This window comes from Gymnoscopelus braueri, assembly GCF_963280865.1.
Source record: "Gymnoscopelus braueri genome assembly, chromosome: 13".
NCBI classification, from domain to species: domain Eukaryota; kingdom Metazoa; phylum Chordata; class Actinopteri; order Myctophiformes; family Myctophidae; genus Gymnoscopelus; species Gymnoscopelus braueri.
Window position 1 is genome coordinate 32,426,582 of NC_137615.1, and position 13,149 is coordinate 32,439,730.

General features: G+C 42.0%; 1 protein-coding gene across 2 annotated transcripts in view; it reads left to right on the forward strand.

The window, feature by feature from the left end:
• Positions 1–13,149, forward strand: part of LOC308098481 (carbonic anhydrase-related protein 10-like) — a 199,136-nt gene that overhangs the window by 145,913 nt on the left and 40,074 nt on the right. For both annotated transcript variants that reach the window (XM_080446860.1, XM_080446859.1), the window contains exons 4-5: positions 4,449–4,634; positions 7,596–7,691. In XM_080446860.1, coding sequence (XP_080302986.1) covers positions 4,449–4,634; positions 7,596–7,691 — 282 coding nt within the window. The remainder of the gene's footprint in view (positions 1–4,448; positions 4,635–7,595; positions 7,692–13,149) is intronic.

The window sequence follows — 13,149 nt, forward strand, 5'->3', positions numbered from 1 at the left end:
ATAGTATAAAACAATTAAAAGATCGCTTTTTGAAACGCTTCCGGCTTCCGGTGAAAACGAATGGAATTCTGGGTAATCGAGGATTACGGAAATTGTATGCAGTGACGGTAGTGACCAGCAGAGGTTGCTAAAAATCGTTATTTGGGATTCTGCATTGTACAACTTTAAGTATATTTTGATACCACTACTTTTGGACTTTTACTCAAGTAAATGTTTTATTCCGGACTTTTACTTGTAACGGAGTAGGCCTACTTCTACATTGCAGTATTGATACTTTTACTTAAGTAAAACATTTGAGTACTTTTTCCACTACTGGTGGTTAAAATGTAAAGGTTTTAAAAATCCAGCATCTAGTGGTCCTCACCCACTGATGGGATGTAAAATAGTTGTGAATCCCCACCTGTGAACATCCACCCTCACTCACAGTCTGGCTGTATTGAAGTTAATTGAGTAAACACTTTCATCTCTCAGCATTGAAGTGCTTTGGAACAACCCCCGAAATGACACAGTCACTGGACGACTCTGTCCTTAATGGGCAGCTGTCAGGTTGTGTGTGTGTGTGTGTGTGTGTGTGTGTGTGTGTGTGTGTGTGTGTGTGTGTGTGTGTGTGTGTGTGTGTGTGTGTGTGTGTGTGTGTGTGTGTGTGTGTGTGTGTGTGTGTGTGTGTGTGTGTGTGTGTGTGTGTGTGTGTGTGTGTGCCCGTCAGTGGTGTACATTAACTAAGTACATTTACTCAAGTAGTGTACTTAAGTACAATTTTGAGGTACTTTTACTTTACTGGAGTATATCCAATTTTCAGCACTTTTACTTCTCCACTACAATCTCAGAGGCAAATATTATACTTTCACTCCACTACAATTATTTGAAAACTTTAGTTACTTTGTAGATTTTGATTGTTATTACAGAACACGCTAATCACTTCAGCCCTATATATATTTCGGCCGTTTGAAAGTAGCCGATCTACAAGCTCTGATGCGACGCATTGTGAGCTTGTAGATCTGCTATTTTCAAAAGCTTTTTTTATACATTTCTGAAATGGGACATTCTGCGCAATGAGTATTTTTACTTTTGGTACTTTAAGTTACATTTTTATACCAATACTTTTGTACTTTTACTCAAGTCAATGTTGAATTCCAGACTTCTACTTGTAACAGAGTATTTCTACATTGCAGTATTGATACTAAGATAAGTAAAGACATGTGAATACTTTTGCCTCCACTGGTGCCCGTGCGTGTAAATGTAAAGCTCCATTGTACACTCTCAGAATTAAAGGAACACTCAACAGTAGTATATCACATCTTTAATTTAGGCAGAGTTTAATCACCAGCGTAAAGCAGCAGTAAGTCCAGAAACGGCAACTGAGGCGGAACATAATTCTCTCCCCTTAGTCTCCAGCGCTGTAATAATAAGGTTGATAGAGTTGGGAAGATGTGACCCACTGATTATACGATGATTATATGAAATAAACATTGCAATAAACATTGCAACACGTGAGCTTCTAGATAGAGATTTGGTGTAGGAGGAAGGGGAAAAAAGAGGGAGTGGACCATATATAGAGCCCTGGGGGACTATATACTAAGTATATAGGGTTTAAGTGGTTAATTAATGGCACAGCAAAGTACACCATCTCACACACAGATACACAGTAGAACCCTGCTAGTCCACTGTCTGCTTCCTTTTAACAAGATACATTTGTTGTCGGGCAGAAAGCTCATATATCTCCATTCTCATTTCAAAATGTTTTTTATTTAGTTGTAAATCATACAAGAGTGTTGCACAAAAGCAGTGAAAATAGCAGATCTACAAGCGTTGTGAGCTTGTAGATAGGCTATTTTCACTGTTTTAAAATGTTTCCAAAATAATAATAATAAAAAGGGGAAGGGCTTTAGTTTTTGACATACAAGCAGTGGTGGAAAAAGTACTCAAATTCTTTACTCAAGTAAAAGTACCAATACTGCAATATAAAAATACGCTGTTACAAGTAAAAGTCCAGAATTAAAAATGTACTTGAGTAAAAGTACAAAAGTATTGGCATCAAAATGTACTTAAAGTGCCAAAAGTAAAAGTACTAAATATTTGAAAATAGCAGATCTACAAGCTTGTGAGCTTGTAGATCGGCTATTTTCAAATAGCTTATGTATAAAATAGGGCTAAAGTGGTTCATGTATGTTTCATTATATCATAGTCTATATCTGAAAAGTAACTAGTAACTAAAGTTTTCAAGTAAATGTAGTGGAGCAAGAGTACAATATTTGCCTCTGAGATGTAGTGGAGTAGAAGTAAAAGTAGTGGAAATTGGAAATACTCAAATAAAGTACAAATACCTCAAAATTGTACTTAAGTACAGCACTTAAGTAAATGTACTTTGTTACTTTCCACCACTGCATATACGGTTTCCACCCAACAGCGACGGTATTCAGACAGCTACTGTACGTTGTAGCTGGATGATTGTAAGGCCTCTGTAAGTAGAGCAGCAACGCCAGCTAGGGTTAAGAGGTTAGTTTCCCCACTGGAATTACCTTTGTTAAAAACGTATACGCTCATGCTACTGCTACTGTATTTGGTCCTGTAAGGTAGAAGGCTGCCAGAGCCTTTCATAATGTTATGCTGACGGGAGGAAAGAAATGTATACCGTACCGTCGTCATGCGGGTTATTTGCTGCAGCATAGGGACTGTATGTGAACATAATGTCATTTTCAGTGTGAACATAATACATTAATTCAACATTTTCCAGTTGAATTGATATCATTTTATTCATGCATAAAGAGTAAAGTCTACCCGTTAGCCTAACCTTTAACTCTAAATGGGAGATACACCCTATTTATATCTACTAGAGGTTCGGGCCGCCACGCGTCCCTCACACCTACGTCGCACCGTCGATCCGACTGATATGCCCAAACATGGAGATATCTGTATCTGTCAGTCCTTGTCCCTTTTAAAGGGGTAGTTCACCCCCCAAATAACTTTTTTTCTATTGATTACTCACCCCATGGAGCCTTGAATTCATGGATATTTTTTTGTTTTTGTCGCATTCCTTCCTTTAACTCTCTCAGTGCCACGCCCCGACATATCCCGAGTTTTTCCCGAGTACCCTCAGTGCCAGCACGAGAAATCCCGAGTTTTTACTTTTGACTGTGGTCGCGTTATTCTGTTTATTTTTCATGATCACTTTCGCTTCCTGACTACATCAGACTCACCCGGAGCCGGATGTAAAAAAAAAAAATTCATTTCCGGGTCACGTTGTTTTTCTCCGGTGATTTTCGGCCAGAATAGGGAAAGTCACGGTTTTTCACACGGTATAAAAAGCGAACGGAGAGGTCCACGTCTACTCTCTTTGGTCTGGGTGACGATCAGTCATCGTAGTCGTGTATCGCATCGTAATTTAGCGCGATCAACGATTGTCGAAAATGTCAACATCCGGTTCTGACCGGATATGACGTGAGCCTGTTTGGGAGGGGGCGAGTGAGCCAGCGAGATCATCAATGTGTCGATTTGTTGCTCTCTACTGGTAGAACTGTATTATGGGTTTAAAACCCCAATCAGATCATTTATTTGAATGAAAAATTACAAAATTGCAAAATAAAAAAAAACGCAAATTCCTGGCAGTTTGGGAGTACTTTATGAAAATACTCTTGGCACTGAAAGAGTTAATATTTGATTATAATAAATTTAGCCCCATTGATTCCGGTAGGAGACACAAATGCATTTGTGTCTCCTACCGGAATCAATGGGGACACATTTATTATAATCAAATTATTGGCTTAGGAATGTGGCAAAAACAAAAAAATATCTATGAATTCAAGGCTCCAGATGGTCAGTAATCAATAGAAAAAAAGTTATTTTGGGGGTGAACTACCCCTTTAAGCTCCTACATGTAAATTGAGATTTTTGTAATAATGTTTTTATCCCGCGATTTTGTAACCCTTATTTTTCACCCTGTGCCATTTTTCTAAGTGATCCTGGGCGCTACACTCCCCTCACCAGCCTAGGGAGGCCAGGGCCGAGCTCATGCCTCCTTCAATGCATGAGAGCCAACTGACCTTCTTATCACCTGACAGGGGGGAGTTTCCCCAGTTGGACGTAGCGCGTGGAAGGAACACGTTATCCCAAAACCGCATTATTAATGGTCAATGGCATTCACTGATAATTCTCTGGTGAGAATGTTCTTCCGGTGACAGTTTTATCTTGAGTCACTCATGCTGCTTCATCGTCTCCGTTCTAGATGGGAGGTCAAAAAAGAAAGTTCACTAATGACTTGCTGTGGCTTGGCATTGGAACTGTCTACTTTGGTCTAATCTGGTCTGAATGTAGGCTATATTCTACAATGTGCACTGGACTAATGCAAGTCTTCCAACCATCAAAAACATGGTGGGGAATATGAGGCTATAGAATCCAGTAGATTTTTGAACGGACTGTTAAACATGGCCTCTCTGGCTCCTCTGTTCCAGATGGGAGGCACCATGTACAACACGGGGAAGCACGTGTCTCTGAGGCCAGACAAAGCCCACCTGGTGAACATCTCCGGCGGTCCCCTGGGCTACAGCTACCGACTGGAGGAGGTCAGGCTGCACTTCGGCAGCGAGGACGCCCACGGCTCAGAGCACCTCCTCAACGGCCAGGGGTTTCCTGGAGAGGTGAGTGATGGAGAGATGGACGCACTGACAGACACACACACTCCCCTCGAGCTTTAGAATGTCCCATCAGGGGTGAGAGATGGACACAGCTGGATAGAGTGGCAGGCTTGACAGAGACAGAGAGACAGACTGAGAGACAGACTGAAAGAAGGAGACAGACAGTCAGAGTAATACGCTATGGAGATGGCATTCGCGAGTAACTTCACCCTATAGCAACCGTGTTTTAGTTTTTGTTTTCTCCCCAACAATGTATTTATTAAGATTTGCAAACAACAGATCACATCTAGAGGGCTTCAAATGGTAAATGACACTTTAACCTTCCTTTAAGATCGGGGACGCATCTGTTTCATTTTAGAAATTTCTTTGGCTATTCAAAAATAGCAGATCTACAAGCTCATGGCGCGGCACCGAGTGCCGCGCCATGAGCTTGTAGATCTGCTATTTTTTTTAAAACTCGTGTGCAAATCTTTGAATATATATTTTTCAAAGCGAACATTTGTAACTCAAATCTTTGCTTGTCTGGGGGTCTTAATGGGTTAATGAACAACAAAGATTAATAGTAATAATTAAATAATGCAAGAAATGGTGTTCTCCAAGCCTCAGCACCTTTGATGCACACATCTGGAAAACCACTGCACTGTTATTAGGTTTTTCTCATGTGATAGAATGACATACATTTGTCTTTGTTTGCCTGTCTTGTCTCTGTGTCTTATTGTTGTCATACCTACTCGTCTATCAGGCGGAGTGTGTCTGTTTATCTGTCCTCCTGTCTTTTCGTCCATCTTGCCCATCGGTCTTGCTTGTATGCATCTGTCTGTCAGTCCTTCTATCTCCCTCCGTGTTATCTCCATCTCCAGCAGCTACAGTGATGTGGGTCCAGAGCAGCAGCCGTTTTATTGGTAAAAAAAAAAGCAATGTGTTTATTGACACGTAGCCTTCGTAAGTAAAACCATCTCAAAGACAGATTTATAGATGAGCAGGCGGTGCAAAAGTAACAGACAGACAGACAGATTAACCCATTCAATCCGGGTATTTTAGGTTTTTAGTTAAAACCATTATTTTATACTTTGGGCTATTCAAAGATAGCAGATCTACAAGCTCGTAGTGCGGCACCGAGTGCCGCGCTACGAGCTTGTAGATCTGCTATTTCTTTGAAAAATCTTGAACATTAAGTGCAAATCTTTGAATACATATATTTTTTTTAACAACATTTTTAGCTAAAATCTTTGCCTCTGGGGGTCCCTGAAACAACATATTTTGATGGGGATCGGCGGCCAAAAACATAATTTTGGGGGTCCTCGACATGAAAAAAATAAGAAAGAACCACCGTAACAACACACGTTTTTTCAAAAAAAGAAATTTGTAAAGATTTGCACAAATGTTCGCGATCTCTCCAAAAAATAGCAGATCTACAAGCTCGTAGCGTAGCTCGTAGGAGCTTGTATATCTGCTAAGGGACCAAGAGACCAAGTATTACCTTTGGATCATTGTTTAATATCCTGTCTCCTAATCTATCATCCTTTATATCTAATAGATATTAGATATCAGTCTATCTAATAGACTCATGGGATAAGTTTGGTTGCCACCTCAAACACACACTTGGGTAAACACTTTGGCACATTGTATGCAAACAAACAAACGCACTTTTTAACAGCTTCATTATGCATGTTAGTGATGTACTAATATGATAATTGCTGTGGGCCTAATGGCTGCCTGACAGACAGCTTCATTATGATTAATTACCACATTATTATTCGCTGGAGACTGGTAGCACTCTTAATAGGTGAGGACACACACACGCACGCACGCACTCACACACACGCGCGGAAACGTGCACACACTTCTCAGGATACTGTAAGTCTATAGGGACTATGGAGACAGACACATTTCACCAACACATACACACCCATTAGATGAATGCACAGACACCCACACTTGCGTAGACGCACACATGCACAAACACGCACGCACACACGCACGTGACGTGCAGTCACAGTTACATTCTGTCATCTTTCATTAAGTTGTAACCTTATCAAAAGTCTTCCTGCCATTGAGGAGATAATTAGAACCCGGGGTGTCACAGCCGGGGATAAAGAAGACTGTAATCTTGTGTTTCCCCTGAAGGCTTTGGGCTCCAGGCAGACAGAGTACATGGTGTGTTTATCATCAGAACGACTGGTAAACAACGTGAATCTGTCCCACGGAGACTGTGAGACGTTGGAGAAAGCAGAGGAGTATACGGAGAAGACCGCTGCTCCACTTGTCTCTCCTCAGCTGTGCCTTGTTACCGACCCGCATTGCTAATTGATAGCTCTTTCTCTCTCTCTCTCTCTCTCGTATTCTTCCAATTCTCTTCCAACCTCGCTTTCTCTTTCTTTCCCCCGGTCGTCACACTGTCACTCTCTCTCTCTCTCCTAACTTCTCCCAACTCTTGTTCGTCCTCGCTCTCTCTTTCATTAACCCTGACATTCTGTCACTCTCTCTCTCCCAACTATCCCCAACTCTCGTCGTTCATCCTCGCTGTCACTTTACTTCCCAAATCGCTCTGTCAATCTATCTTTCTCTGTCTGTCTGTCTGTCTGTCTGTCTGTCTGTCTGTCTGTCTGTCTGTCTGTCTGTCTGTCTGTCTGTCTGTCTGTCTGTCTGTCTGTCTGTCTGTCTGTCTGTCTGTCTGTCTGTCTGTCTGTCTCTCTCTCTCTCTCTCTCTCTCTCTCTCTCTCTCTCTCTCTCTCTCTCTCTCTCTCTCTCTCTCTGCTCCCATCTGCCTCTTTTTGGATATGCTCTGTAACGTCAGAGGAAGTTGAGAAGATTTGAAGTATTTCTTCTGGTTAAGTAATAACTTTCTGTCCTTCTGTCTGTCTGTTGCCTTGCCACTCTCTCTCTCTCTCTCTCTCTCTCTCTCTCTCTCTCTCTCTCTCTCTCTCTCTCTCTCTCTCTCTCTCCCCCCCTCTCTCTCTCCAGGTCCAGTTGATCCATTACAACCAGGATCTATACAGCAACTACACTGAGGCAGCTCGGAGCCCTCATGGAATCGCAGTGGTGTCTATCTTCATTAAGGTTTATACATGCATACCTGAACAAGTCATTACTGTGCCATCCAATAATAATCAGTGCATAATACACCAAAATACATGTAGCTTATCAGATGGGCCTTGGTTGCATAGTCTCAAACAATGACAAATGATGCTGGGCAATTATTTGTTTATCACAAGAAAATAGCATTTGATCAGCACTTTAATTTAATGAATAGATTAACATTTCTGTCAACGAGCCCTGACGAAGAAAGTGGTAGTCCTGCTGGGATTTCCCATCCTTTTATCATTCCCCCCAAGCGTTGGGGGGGGGGGGAACGTGTTACAAAAGTAATGCTGTTACGGTAATATATTACTTTTAGCAGCAATTTAGTAATAAAACCCATTAACTGTTAATTTATTACAGTTACTATGTCACCATACGGTGGGGTAGATGACTGAGATCTATAGGATGAGAGTGTGGTCGGGGTGGATCTGCATGAGCAATGCAAAGCTCTGGTGGACATTCCCAAGGGGCCTGCCTGTATACAGTATGGGCTCTGAGACAATAGCCCTCCAATGTTGCAGTGGCAAGAGAGCCTGTACCGCCGCAAGTACAGCCTGCACATACAGCCTGCACACATACAGCCTGCACATACAGCCTGCACATACAGCCACAGGTCAGACAAGGCACCGATACTCGGGAGGTCCATACATTGAGTGTTGATTTCGTCGACTAAAACTATGCCGAAATGTTTTCGTCAACTACCTTTTTTCACTGACGAAAACTAATTAAAAACGGAGCTATGATGACTAGAACTATGAGTAAATATATTGACAATTTCGTCAACAAATAAAAACTAGACTAAAATGTTAGGGAGGGGACTATAGTGGAGAAGAGATCCAGTAGAACTAAAAGACAAGTCATTTTATGTTTGGATGCGCTCGGGTGTTGCGCTCTGAAAATAGCAGATCTACAAGATCGGCTATTTTCAGCATGCAACCAAGGCACCGCCAAAATACATTTCAGTCGACTAAATCAACTGTAGATTTAGTCGACTATAACTAGACAAAAACTCAAACATTTCAGGCGACAAAGTATGACTAAAACTAAATGGAATTGTATTCAAAGGACTATGACTAAAACTAAATGAAAATATGTTGTCAAAATCAACAATAACATTCCTTTGGGATGAGGTGTGCCACCCACTTTAAACCAGCCACAAGAGGCACTCATCAGGACCTCTGTCCTGGTGCGTCCTGATCCAAACAAACTGTTCAGACATCAGTGATGGGGGGCCTGAGTGCAATGCTGTCACAAAGGGGGGAAATGGAGAAAAAGTGGTTGCTATATACAGCTGCTCCTTAAATTGTGCTGAAAGGAATTATATACCAATATGAAAGGTTCCTGTTCCGGACCAATTTAACGTGCCTTCCCTCTTACCTGGCTCCTCTACTTTAAAAAGGGTTAGAAGGACAGCTGGCCTGGTATCTCGAAACGAGTACTATACAAGGGGAGTACTTTGAGGTGCTCCATCAAGCGGCTGTCTCCAGGGCAACCTTGTGAAGACAATCTTGTGAACATTTTGAATGAGGTATATTTAAAAAAAAACAATACTCCACTACTACACCCCCAGAGTCACCGGCCGTTTGAGGCTCACCATCCTCTTGGATTGATGACGGCAAGTTTTGGAATCTCGACTTGTCCAGCTCCTGTGGTTCGTACCAAACTATAGCTACAGTGCAGAAGTCTACGCATTGCACCCTATGGCGGCTCTCCTGAGAGCTTACGGAACCTTGCACCTGAGCCAGAGCTAAGAAGGGGGAGGCTGGGCTGGACTTCTTCACACAGCTATGAGAGAGACTTAGGAGAAATGCACAAACTAACCAGGGAAACCCTCGGCGCTGCTTCGGGTCCGCCAGAAACTACGACTCTCGTTGCGCGGGAGAGGATTATGCATCGGGTCTCACCGAAGCGTTGTGCCAAATGGACCGGGATTCTACAAATGTCTTCTAAAAAAAAAAAGATTGCTATAATATCAGTGATTCTCAAACTGTTTCATGTCAAGGACCACCCCAAATGATATGTATTTGTCTGCGGACCGCCCCATCTCAAAATATTCTGTTCCAGGGACCCCCAGAAGCAAAGATTTGAGTTAAAAAATTATTTGTGAACATTTGCACAAATGTTCAAGATTTTTTTCCCAAAAAATAGCAGATCTACAAACTCATAGCACGGCACTCTGTGCCGCGCTATGAGCTTGTAGATCTGCTATTTTTGAATAGCCAAAGAAATCTAAAAATGACCCACAGATGAGTTCCCGGTCTTAATACTTCCGGTTTATTCTTTGTGGAAAAATGGCTTTATCTCCGTTCCTGTTGTTTTTCCCCCTGATTCTACGAGACCCCCGTCGATCGCCGTGAGGACGCCAATCACGAAAAATATTCCATGATTTTTCAAAGGTTAATAAAAAACACTCGAAAATCGCTGGCAGTGTCGTAGCAAACAAGTTATTTTGTTCTTTTGTGGCAGTCAAAATAAGTCCGCTAGATTGGATTGCGCACTATACCATCAGCTCCCAGTACTTACCACACAACTTGCCACACGCAAGCCGTGCTACTCATACGCTGAGTTGTCGGTGCCCTTGATTGAACCCAATAACCGACTGAGCTACACGGACACACTGGTACTGGCTAACACTTGACAGGCCCCTCTCCAGCACAGAAGAGGACTGGGTGGGGGGCACAGAGCCCTTCCACACCGTATGACCCTCACCCGGGGACAACAACAGAGCCTCCAAGCCCTGGGAAGTGAATGAGATGTCCTCCCACTCGCCTCTGGGAGTTTATGCAGAGAAACCAAGCCCTCACGTGGGGGCTGTGTGTGTGTGTAGCATCCCAGGCTGTTTAGTTGGCTGAGGAGTGATTTCCCAGAATGCCTCGGGGCACGTCTGTGTTTGCTATGTTTTATTGTGCTTATTATTCGGTTAGTATGTGCAAGGGAATGTGTTTATTGGGTTACATTTTTTTTATAGGGTTCATGTGTTATCTGTAGTTTACTCATTTAACTGAGTTGATTTGGAGACGCGTTTATGTGAGTAATACAATAAAATATATCTATTTTGCCAGAAGTTGTCAACGCTGATTCATTGCACCGGTTTTTACTATATTTTAACCCATTAGACCTGGAACGCATCTGTGTCACTTTAGATTTCTTTGGCTATTCAAAAATAGCAGATATACAAGCTCATAGCGCGGCACCGAGTGCCGCGCTATGAGCTTGTAGATCTGCTATATTTTTTTTATCGTGACTTTTTTTAGATTTTTTTCAAAAAACTGTTAGGATTTAGAAAACATATTTAAGAATCGCCTCAGGTCTTAACACATTGAATGCCAATCGCGTAGATCTACGCGAACCTATTTAAAGCCGCAGCGTGCCAGTCGCGTAGATCTACGCGAACCGCCGATTCCCATTGAAAGTGCCCCAGGTGCACTTTCCGAATTTTTTTGATCCATTTCCGTTTCCGGTTTCCGGTCGGAAACAGAATTATTCGGGTTCCGTTTTTTTCGATCGTATCCGCTTCCTGTCTGGGATCCTGTTTAAAACTCGATTTTCTCGGTTGTTGTTTTTCTCCTCGCTGATCACTGTTTACCGTTGATCGGCTGTATCTTCAAGATGGCGGCTCGCATTTGGAAACTGTTTTCGCTGGCCGTTTCTCACGGATCCGCTGTGTGTTTAGAACCAAATGAACGCGCACTTTTAACTTATTTAGCGAGGTCTGTGGCGACATGAAAAAAACAACAATAAAACGCTGGCACTGGTGAGTACATTATGAGATTAAACTCTGGCATGGAATGTGTTAATGGGTTAAGTTGGGTTTCCATGCATATAGGTAGCCCAGGCCATGAACATCTTTTTCTATTTCATTTTTTCCAGGCAATTTTTTTTGCTGACGATTACCAGATTCAGGGAGAGGGAGAGGGAGTTGTAGGCTTACACCCATTGAACATGAACATGATCGAACTGTTCTATGGAATGGAAAACATGCCACTCAAATCCCACTCACATTTCTGTAATGTTGTGTTGAGCTAACATAGCCATACCTATACATGCAAGTAGAATGCAGAATAAATAAAATGAACAGTAATAAAAGTGAGCTTCTGTGATTACCCATCCGCTATGGAACATTAACCTCGTCCATTTTAGATGGCCTAGTTGTATTTCTGCCATTATTTCAATGTAATGAGAATCATGTTACTCTGTGAGAGACACAAACAGTAATATTGTTAAAGTAACATTACTTTAAAAGGGGAGAGAGAGAGAGAGAGAGAGAGAGAGAGAGTCACACAATGGTCTGTTTAGCCATGGCAACTGCTGTATTGTTCATGTCCCACTATGTGTGTATCTCAACTCACTATTGGCTTCCTAAGCCAATAATTTGATGACCAGCGGACCTGTAGACAGCGGTTCCGGTATAGGAGACACAAAGGAGACTCTTTGTGTCTCCTACCGGAACCGCCGCCGGTCGTCAAATTATTATCTTAGGAATGTGACAAAAACGAAAAAAAATATCCATGAATTCAAGTCTCCAAGTTAAGCCCGTCTTCCTACCTTGTGTTTACCTTACGCTACTACAATCAGGGGCCTCATTTGGGGTCCCGGGGGAATTGGGTCCCTGGGGATGGCTATTGCCACCCCCTAGCGTTTGCATTTAACCTCAAATTCAGGTTCTTTCATGCATTTTCTACACACGTTATAGACACGTGTTTTCTTGTCTGCAACCATACATTAATCAGCCACTTTTAATCTCGCATCCCCCTTTTGGGCATGTCAATATAGGCGTACATAAAAATGATCTGTTATTAACATTATTTATTTATTTAACCCATTAAGACCAGCGATCTGTGTCACTTTTTCATTTGAGCTAAAAAGCATTATTTTACACTTTGGCTATTCAAAAATAGCAGATATACTTGGCTCATAGCGCGGCACCGAGTGCCGCGCTATGAGCTTGTAGATCTGCTATTTTTGAAAAATCGAGAAAATGTGTGCAAATTAATATATTTATATTCTTTTAAAGAGAACATTTTTAACTAAAATCTTTGCTTCTGGGGGTCCCTGGAACAACATATTTTGAGATGGAGGTCCGTGGCCAAATAAATATAATTTTGGCGGTCCTTGACATGAAAAAGTTTGAGCACCACTGATATAGAAACATAAAGTTTTTCAGAAAACAGTTAGGATTTAGAAGACATTTGTAGAACCGGCTTCAGGTCTTAATGGGTTAAACTGTGAAAATAGCAGATCTACAAGCTCACAACGTGGGTCACGATGCAACACGACACACTGTGAGCTTGTATTTATTGTTTTTGCAATAAGGCTTAAGTGGTTACTTTTCTGCCACCCTTTTTTTCTGGCTACAACATGGCCTTGTACTGCTAGGCATTACAATGCTTTGCATATTGACTGCTGTGTGTGTGTGTGTGTGTGTGTGTGTGTGTGT